We start from the raw sequence: 10,273 nt of genomic DNA, 5'->3' as shown, positions 1-10,273 counted from the left end.
TGTTCACCAAAGTTGTCTCCTTCTATCACAATACAATATACAGATGATGTATTATAGACTTATACACTTAAACCTATATAATTTTATTAACCAATGTCACCCCAATACATTCAATAAATATATTTTTTAAAATACTAAAATGTTCTGAGCTCCCAAGACTTGTAGGAATATCTCAGAGAAGTAGTGTGATATGAAAGTTCTGCCACTATTAGCTGTGTGACCCTAGGAAGTCACTTCATCTTTCTGAACTTCAGTTTTTCCATCTCTTTAATTGGGATAATACCACCAACCTCAAGGATAATCTGTATATAGTACACAGCATTTTTAAGGGGCTCAATAAATGTGAGATATGCTCACACATACACACAGATACCCATCCATCTGCACACTCATATACACCCTAAAAAACTGGTAGTTTTAGAGCTAATATAGTACCTAACACAGGGTCCAGCTCAATGATAGCTAATATGTACAAAAGTATGAGTGTATTAATGCTCAGAATAGGAAAAATGGGTCACTTAGCATCAGCATCACCTAGAAACTTGTAAGAAATGCAAATTCTGGGCCCTCCATCAGAATTATTAAATCAGAAAATCTGGAGGTAGAGCCCAGCAATTTGTGTTTTAAAAAACTCTCCAGGTGATCCTGATGTATGCTTACATTTTAGTACCAATGACTTAGATCAGGGTTTGACTTTTTATAAATGGCCACATAATGTTTTAGCTTTACAGTTCTTTGCTACAACTATTCAACTCTGTCACTGTAGTGTGAAAGCAGCCATAAATGATATGTAAATAAATGAGCATGGCTCTGTTTCAATCAACCTTTATTACAAAAATAGGCAATGAGGTTTTGGAATAGAGAGAGGTGGTGGTTGCACAACATTGTGAATGTACTATATTAAATACCACTGAATTATTCACTTTAAAATGGGTAGTTTTGTGCTATGTGAATTTCAACTCAATAATTATTAAAAAAAAAAAATACCCATCATCAGCAGATTTTTATTAGATGGAGGATACCTGGGGCTGTCTCAAAGGAAAGTGGTGACAATTGGCAAGCACTCCTCCAGAGAGGAGAGAAGGCATTCCTGGCTGTAGAGACTCATACTCATATTTAAGGGTCAGGGTCTCCTGCTTAACTTTAACCACCCAGAAAGCTCTTCCCCTTGGTACTCAATACCAGCAGTGTTGGCATGAAAGCGTCTGCAAGGAGCTAGTTCAACTTGGCCAACAATTCTTCCAGTTCTGGCCGAGCTTTGAACCTTCCCTTGAAGTCTTCTTCAGTGTGCTGGGGAGAAGAAAAATAAGTGGGAATTACTGTAGAGCTTTCAGTTATTCAGATATGCACAGCATCAAAAAAAGGATCTACCTGCCGCTCTGTAGAGAATAAATCAAATTCAACTATTATTGAGTATCTACTATGTACCAGACTTGTATTAGGTTCCAAAGATTCAAAGCTGAATTGGATTTTCTCCCTGACTTAAAGGACATATGATCTGGTGAGAGAAGACAGACTTATGAAGAACTAATGTGAAAATTCTATAGGTATCAACTCTTGCTGGTGTAGCTCAGTGGACTGAGCACCAGCCTGCAAACCGAAAGGTTGCTGGTTGGATTCCCGGTCAGGGCACATGCCTGGGTTGTGGACTAGGTCCCTGGTGGGGGTGTGTGAGAGGAAGCCAGTTGATGCTTCTCTCACACATTGATGTCTCACTCCCTTTCTTTCTCCCTCCCTTCTCCTCTCTCTAAAAATAAATAAAATCTTTAAAATATTTTTTAAAAATTCTATAATTATCAGCCCTGACCGGTGTGGCTCTGTTGGTTGGGCAGTGTCCTGCAAAGTGAAGGGTCGCCAGTTCTATTTCCAGTCAGGGCACATGCCTGGGTTGTATGTTCAGTCCCTAATCCAGGTATGTACAAGGGGCAACTGACCAATGTTTCTCTTTCACATCAATGATTATCTCCCTCTCTTTCTCCCCCACTCTCTAAAAATAAAAAAAAAAAACTTTGAAAAAAAAATCTGTAAGTATCATAATAGAAGCACTTTTAAAAAAGAGAGAGAGAATGCCAAAATTCTCCATTTATAATAGGAAATAACAGACATAGGGACTGGAATATTTCAAGTCAGCATGACCAGTACATTTTCTCCCTATATACAGATCTATGATACTAAGCAGAGGCTTAAACAAGCATGGACTCAGAACAAGGGAGTTGCATGTAGCAAATGGCATAAGTCTAAAATAACCTGAAGTACCTGTGTCAAAATAAGGATCATTTTGACAACAAGACCCAAATAGTATTTAGGCTAAAGTTCCTAATACAGTCCAAGTTTTCCATGCCAAACTTCCTTCTTACTGGTATTCTTTATTAAATATAGTCAGATACAGTTAAGCCTCAAAGATCCAAGAAACTTCTCTAAAGTACATGTCCCTATTTGTGTTCTGATCAGTTATACTGTATGTGATCTTAAATCATGCTCTTTCTACTACAAAACTGCCTGAGGGAGGGAATTTTGAGGTTTACTGGGCCCACCCCTGACATCAGGATGCTGTGATGGATTTCAGCTAGTGGTCCATATAGCATCATCCCTGAAGAGCCAAAATAACGGTCACAGTAATTTTAGCCTGCACACCTTTCCTGATTATTTTCTGGGCTAAATTATCTACATTTCTTTGTTGTTTCTAAAGCCAGGCAGTCTAGATATTTTGAACACAGGTGGGCCACTAGGTGGCCCCTTTTCAAACTAGCACCTACCTCCTTCACTGCCAATTTGACTCCTTCAGGAAGATTGCTTTGGATTATTTCCAAGAAAATCTCTGCAAACGTAGCACTCAAACCACTTATCTGCAAAAGGAAAAAAGATACTCTAAGAGAGGTGCTGAAAACTAGGTGGGCTCAAATGTCAGCTCCAGCAGGGCTAGATGACCCTTAGGTGAAGGATTATCCAGAGCTTGTTTCGGAGCCCAGCCTCTACAGAATTTTTCTTGCTCTCTGCCAAGGTGTCTGCTTGCCGAGATGGTCATGGCCTATATCTGCTCCTGTAGGCAGTGGATGTCATAACTAGACCAAAGAGGTTATCAAGTCCAGGATCACTTTCTGATTCAACTCATTAACCAATCAGACCATGACCTGATTGGTTTCAGACCCTGTACTGAGAATCCAGAGGTAAATCAGATGTGTGGCAGAGGGTACAGATGGGGGCTGCAGAAACCCACTACAGAAATACCTACCTAGATTAATCAGGGGAGGTCAAAGAAAGCTTTCAAAAGAGGTAACATCTGGGTAGAGTCTTGAAAAAAAACAGGAGTAAACTGGGAGAATTCAACGGTAGTTGGAGTTTTTAACGCAGAGAAAGCAAATATTCAGTAAAATGTGGAGGCAAAGCACAATACCAGGGAATTAAAACTAGTTCTGTGTGTAGTTAGAATGAATGGGACTAAGGAAAAAGCAGAATCGTGAAGGCAATTAGATGCTAACCTACAGTTCACACTTGATCTTATGGGCCTCAGTGGCAAGTTGGACCTGTCATAAGATGTATCTCAAATAATTTATTCCTGATAATATTTAGAGAACCAAAGATTTTGCCCTGGCTGATGTGGCTCAATGTATTGAGTGCCAGCCTGTGAACAAAAGGGTCAATTCCCAGTCAGGGCACATGTCTGGGTTGCTGGCCAGGTCCCCAGTTAGGGATGCGTGAGAGGCAATCAATTCATGTTTTTCTCCCTTTCTTTCTCCCTCCCTTCCCCTTTCTCTAAAAATAAATAAATAAAATCTTAAAAAGATTTTAAGTACTTTATTTTTATAATTAACATAGATTTAAGTTGTTACTACCTTAACATTTATTACCTTGCTGATATGTTTCTTGAGTGGATCAAAAAGGGGTGATATTCATTGGAATATTATTTGGGAATAAAAGGAATGAAATACTGATACATGCTACAACATGGATAAACCTTGAAAAACATTACGCTAAGTGAAAGAAGCTATACACAAAAGGCCACATATTGTATAATTCTATTTAAATGAAATGTCTAGAAGAGGTAAAACCACAGAGGCAGAAAGTAGATTAGTGGTTGCTAGGAGTCAGGGGGATGGGTGGGGAAAGAGGAGTGACTGCAAATAGGTACAGAGTTTCTTTCGGGGGTGATGAAAATATTCTAATGTTGACTCTGGTGTTGCATAACTGAATATACTAAAACCCATATAATTGTACATTTTAAGTGGATAAATTGTACTGCATGGGAATAAAACTCATTAAAGCTGTTATTAGAAAAAGGGAGATGAAGTTAACTGAATTTTTAATAGCTCTGAGCGCTCATGGTGGTGTGGTTGCACACATCTGTCTCTGCAGTGCAAAGACAGAGAATCACTGATAGAGCTTTTAAATGGAAGCCACTGAAGGGTTTTAAGCAGGAAAATGACATGATCACAGTGGTATAAGGGTAAAGCAAAGTTAATGGATCTAAAAGATTTTTAGGGTTAGAAACTCTAGAATTTGGTGAATGAATGGATATCAGAGAGCAAAAATGGATCAAGCATTAGGCTCAAAGGTGGGGAGGAGTCTAGAAAAAAAAGGAACATCAGTTTCTCTAAAATTAGTTTGTGAGCCCTGAGTGTAGGGCACCTGTGGAACAGACCAGTGGAGAAGTCCAGTAGACAAATGATTAGGTTTGAAGCTCAACCAAGAGAACAGGACTGGAGATCTAGATGTTATCAGGATATAATGACAGTTACTCAGGCCAGGTGAATGAATCAGATTGCATAGAGGAAAGGTATTACATAAGGAGAGATGGCAGGATCAAGAACTGAAACCTGGAGAACATCATCATTCAAGGGACAGGCAAGAGGAAGAGACGGGCAAGGTAGAAGAAGGAAAAATGGACAGAGAGAAGAACCAGGAGAGGCAAATACATTTCAGGTTTCTCCCAGAGTGCCTACCTGAATGACTCGCTCATGGGTGGTAAGAACTGCATCCAGGAGCATTTTGCTGCCTTGGTCCTGCATCCGTAACACCTCCATGGTTTTGGTGGGCATCGCGTAACTGTGGGAAGGAAGAGTCAGCTATGGGGAGGGTTCTCTTAAACCAGTAGCACCACTTCAGTCAGGGTGTCCCTGAGTATAACCACTACTGCATGCACAGCTCCTGGAACCTAGGGCTGTTAATCTGCAGCCGGGCAGAGTAATCAGATCCTCTTAAATCTCTGTTAAGTCTCTAAACTCCCTGAGGGGATGGATGATGTCTAACACTTTTCTGCATCTCCAATCTTGCCTAATATAACAGTCTGAATAAAACCTGGTGATTGATAAGTATTTGCTGTTACTAAAGAATAGCCAATTCTAAAAGAATCAAGCTCATCACTAAGTATGCTTTGGTGGCTAACTTTGGGTATTTCACTTCTAGAGAAATAAGGCCTGAAGCCCAAGTGTTTTAGAGAAGAATTTCTCAACCTCAGAACCATTGACATTTTAGACCAGATAATTCTTTGTTGTGGGGGGGCTGGCCTGCATATCCCTGACCTCTACCCACCAAATGCCAGTGGTACCCCCAAGCAGTGACAATCAAAATTATCTCCAGACATTTTTGAATGTCCCCTGGTTGAGAACCACTGTTGTAGAGTCAATGCTCACTTTAATCAGCTTCAGCAGATCTACATGCTACAGTGGAAAGAAGAGTGGACTTGGGGGTCAAATCCTGGCTTTGCCACTCATTAGCAATATGTACTACAGCAAGTCATTTCTCCCTCTAAGAAGAGGGTCATAATCTAGGCCTGTATCAATAGATTATTGTGAAGATTAGGTGTGATGGATAAAATAGGACTTAGGGCTACACAGAAATATGGTAGTAGTGTTCATCTTATCAAAAAGTTCATCAAATTGAAGATAAGTGGAATAATAACAGAATTCCTGAATTTTCATGCCACAAAAAGCTTCATTAATTAATAGCAGGGGGGGCACGGCCCTCTACAGATGAACTGCTACAAAAGAAAGTTTGCTCTAATGGAAAATGGATTAGATACATGACAGTCAGTCTTGGATTTACATTCTGGCTCTGCTACTTATTGCTTATTTGACCTTGGACAAATCAGCTTTCTGAGTCTCAGACTCTTCAGCTATAAAATGAGGATAATAATGTCTACTTATAGGGTTGTTGCAATGATTACATGAGATTACATAGAAATTTGCCTGGTATACCATGCCTACAAAGGCCAATTCCCTTGCTCTCATGAACAGTGAGTAAATGCTAGGTATTGCAAACTCTTGCAGGTAGCCTCCCTAAATAACATTCTCCACTTTTCAAAGCAATCTCTGATCTCCTATTTCAGTTCAAATTTGATAACAGTTTCCCTTTATTTAAAAAAATGACACATTCATAGCCTTATTATGGAAGATCAAATAAAATAACTATTAAAAGCTTTCAAGAAAGTAAAAAGCACTCTAAAATACTATTTTTCCTTTTTGACATTCTGCAGCTAAGACTGACTAATTAAATGGAGCTGTCCATTCCTGCTACTGAGCATACATATTATTCTTCAATACTTATTTTATCAAGATTTCATTATTTTGTTTATTCATTCATTCATTCACTCATTCATTCATTCATTCAATAAACGGTTACTGAGAGCTAGTTCTGTCCAAGGCATTCTGGTGGGCAATATGTAGCCTGTGCTTTAAAGGAGCTCGCTAAGCTCCAGGCTGGTGTGGTTCAGTGGATTGAGTGCCATCTTGCAAACTGAAAGGTCGCTGGTTCGATTCCCGGTCAGGACACATGCCTGGGTTTCGGACCAGGTCCCCGGCTGGGCGGCCTATGAAAGGCAACTGATGCTGTATCTCTCACACATTGCTGTTTCTCCCTCTCCTTCTCCCTCCCTTCCCCTCTCTCTAAAAGGAAATGAATTAAAAAATCTTAAAAAAATAAATAAAATATATTTTAGAAAAGGAGCTTACTAAGAGTGTTTTGGAGAAATAGGTAAGTAGATGAACATCTTCACTACATTAAGACAAAGACAATAATAGGTATGTACCAAATATTATAGGAATAAGAGGGAGAAAAGAGGGGTTCAGGGAAGTGCTTTATCAAGATGTAAAGAATGAATAGATGTGTTTGCTCCCAAAAATGTAGCAGTTATTACAAAGAAAAAGATGCATGGGAGGCTCTCAAAGAGAACCAACAGAAAAACCATACATAGTCTGATAAGGAAATATTGGGAATTCTGGTCATCTCAAAGTAGAATAGGCCTTTCTTTGAGTAGGAAAAGTATAGGTAATTTTCCATTAAGTGTCTGTACTTTTCTATACTTTCCAGCTTTTCTACAATAAACATTACTTGGATGATCACAGTAAAGACAGATGGGAAGAAATGACATAAATGAATTTCAAGAGTGAACCTAACATGACAAAATAAAGCTGCCTTTGGGAAGTACTGCTTGAGATGGGACAGAAGGGAGCCAGCTGGGGTGTAGGGAACTTAGAATCTGTGGACTCTACTACAGATAAGTTATACCTCCATTTTAAACAATCTAAGTGGACTTTTTTAAAAAAAAAGGAGAGTAGCCTTACAGAGAGTGATGCTGAGTGATGTTTCTCTCCACAGAGCACAGGGGCTAGATCAGCTTCAGGCTTGGAAGCAGCTCCCAGATGAGTAAGATTTTCATCTCTCCAGGCAACTGCTCAGCAAGGGAGGCAGACAAATTAAGGGACCTGCATGAGAGGCCCCTTCCTCTCCTCTCCTAGGTGAGTTCCAGCTACAGCAAAGCAGACCATTTATAGAACAAAAGCCTGCACGCTGCTCCCCTGTCCAATTCCACCTTAAGGTCAAAGCCTTACCCCTCCAAGTCCCAGAGGAAAAATGGATCACAACAAAACGAAAATAAGAAGAAAAATTATTATTTCATTTCTAGAAAGCTGGGCAGTGAGAATGCTTAACAATACGATAGTCTGAAAACCTCAATCAATGCAGAGAAGTGAGTTGCTGAAAATAAATATCTCTTTATGCCTGTGCTATTTGGAGTAAAGAGCCAGCAAAAAACAGCACATCATTTATTCTACTATTCTAGGAATCATGCCCATGCCTGTTGGATCTCAATCCAAGTCAATCAATATTTATTCATTGCCTACTATATGCCAGGCACTAGGCAAGGTCTTAGGGTAATTAGACTTCTAATGGAGACAGAAACAATTCCTTGCCTTAAGGATCTTACTAATAAAGAAGACCAATAGAAGTCAAGTAATTACAAGGGTAAGGAATGACTGCTATGAAAGGGAAGTAATCTAACCTTCACTTCTTCTAAATATGTAACATAGGACCTAATTTAATGAGGTTCTCTGAAGAAGTGACATTCAAAATGAAAACTAAGAAAAAAACAGGAGTTAGTTAGGTGAAGGGGAAAGAGTATCATAAGCTCTAGAGATCATATGCAAAGGTCTTTGGGTGGGAAGTGATAAAAACAAAGGCAGTGTAACTGGAGGGAGAGGAAGAAGAAAGTATGAGTTAAGGCCAGGCCATGGGGCACCTAGTAAGCCATATAAGCACTTTTAATTTGATCCTTAAGGAATGGGAAGCCATGGAAAAAATTTAAACATGAGAGTAACATGATCTTATTTCCATTCTAGAAAGATCACACTGAAGCTACGTGGAGAACCAGTTAGGAGGAATTGAGAATTTGGAAAAACAAAAGTGGGTTAAAATCCAGACGTTGCCATTTATTAGGTGTATGACTGTAGGCAAATCATAATCATAATAATAGTAATAATAATAATAACAGCAGCCCTGGCTGGTGTGGCTCAGTGGATTGAGCACTGGTCTGTGAACCAAAAAGCTGCCGGTTCAATTCTTGGCCAAGGCACATGCCTGGGCTGCGGGCCAGGTGCCATTGTGGGCCTGTGGGAGGCAACCAATCGATGTTTCTCTCCCTCTCTTCCCCCAACCCCTTTCTCTCTCTTTAAAAAATAAATAAATAAAATCTTTAAAAAAATAATAATGGCGGCTGAGAGTTGCTGGGAACTGTTGTAAGCACTGTAAATATATTAATTCTCTTAATTTTTACTATAGCCATTTTAGGTAAGTACTTTAACCCAATTTTACAGATCAGGAAACTAAGACACAAAAAAGTTAAGTAAACTGCCCAATGTTACACAATAAGAATGTAGCAGAGCACAAGTAAAACCTAGGTGGTCTGGTTCTAGAGTTGAGCTTTGATTCACTATATGCAAAATGCTTGTTTGAATTAAGTAACAATACACAAAAAATGTACTTAGTACAGTGGCTAGCTGACAGTAGGTGCTCAACAAATGCTGCTGCCTTCTGCCTTTACTCAAATGTAGTCAGAGCGACTTCCGGCCAAGATGGAGGCTTAGACGGACACGCTAGGTCTCCCTCTACAACTAGAGAGGAATACAACTACTTCAAAACAAAGGATAACTAGAAATTCCAGAAAATAAAACTACACGGAAGTCCAACATATGAAGTTATAAACCAGCGGTGCCATTTGGGCAGGTAAGAGTTAAAGAGGGCAGTGCTGTTTGCGGTCGCACCTGGACAGCAGCGGGCAGCGAGGAATCCCACCTGCAGTCAAGCCCCTGGCGGTGCGCGACCCCGGCGAGGAATCCCGGCTGCGGGCAAGCCCCTGGCAGTGCGCGACTCCGGCGCTGGGGAGAGCGGCCGCCTCATCGCCTTGAACAGTGAGGCCCAGGGGGGCGGGAGGACGGATCCCGGTCTCCTAGTTGAATAACTGTGTGAATCCATCTTGGACCCCCGCCCCCAAAGAAAGCACCACAGGGCTGCGAAATAGGTCGCGGACAGGCAGGCACCGGTCGCTGATTTGTGACGCGTACACAGGCACTGCCCCGGACAGCCGGCCCAAGAAAACAAAACGCATCTGTCAAAATGAGGCAGACAACTATAGAAATCCCGGTGACACAACTCACCAGGCAGCAGATAGAGAACCTGACAGATGAACAGATAAGAAACCTGTCAGAGGCTCAGTTCTGGGCCATTGTTATCAGGTGGCTTACAGAATTCACAAAAGAGCAGGAAAAAGATAAGAAAGAAGCGAAAAACTTTCATAACGAAAGGAACAAAACCGCATACGAGATAAATGGTGAGAAAAAAAAATCCAGAGTTCATTTCAACAAACTGGAATATGGAGAAGGAACAAGCAGTCAACCAATGCAGCGAGAGGAAATGGCAAGCAACAATGAGAGGATCAGAAACCTCTGGGACAGCTATAAAAGGCCCAACATAAGAATCATTGGTTTGCCAGAGAATGAGGAAG

The 10,273-nt window shown here is 40.5% G+C and overlaps 1 protein-coding gene across 1 annotated transcript in view; it reads right to left on the bottom strand.

Moving 5' to 3' along the window:
- Positions 1-984: 984 nt before the first annotated feature.
- The window catches only part of MRPL48 (mitochondrial ribosomal protein L48), a 55,605-nt gene continuing 46,316 nt past the window's right edge, over positions 985-10,273 (bottom strand). The window contains exons 6-8 of the mRNA XM_090265315.1: positions 4,941-5,043; positions 2,757-2,846; positions 985-1,290 (exon numbers count right to left, since the gene is read on the bottom strand). Coding sequence (XP_090121441.1) covers positions 1,216-1,290; positions 2,757-2,846; positions 4,941-5,043 — 268 coding nt within the window. The 3' untranslated portion in view covers positions 985-1,215. The remainder of the gene's footprint in view (positions 1,291-2,756; positions 2,847-4,940; positions 5,044-10,273) is intronic.

Source organism: Furipterus horrens, unplaced genomic scaffold (assembly GCF_987537825.1).
Source record: "Furipterus horrens unplaced genomic scaffold, mFurHor1.1.pri manual_scaffold_2, whole genome shotgun sequence".
NCBI lineage: Eukaryota > Metazoa > Chordata > Mammalia > Chiroptera > Furipteridae > Furipterus > Furipterus horrens.
Note: the sequence above shows the minus strand (reverse complement) of the source record. Positions and strands in the feature narration are given on the sequence as shown.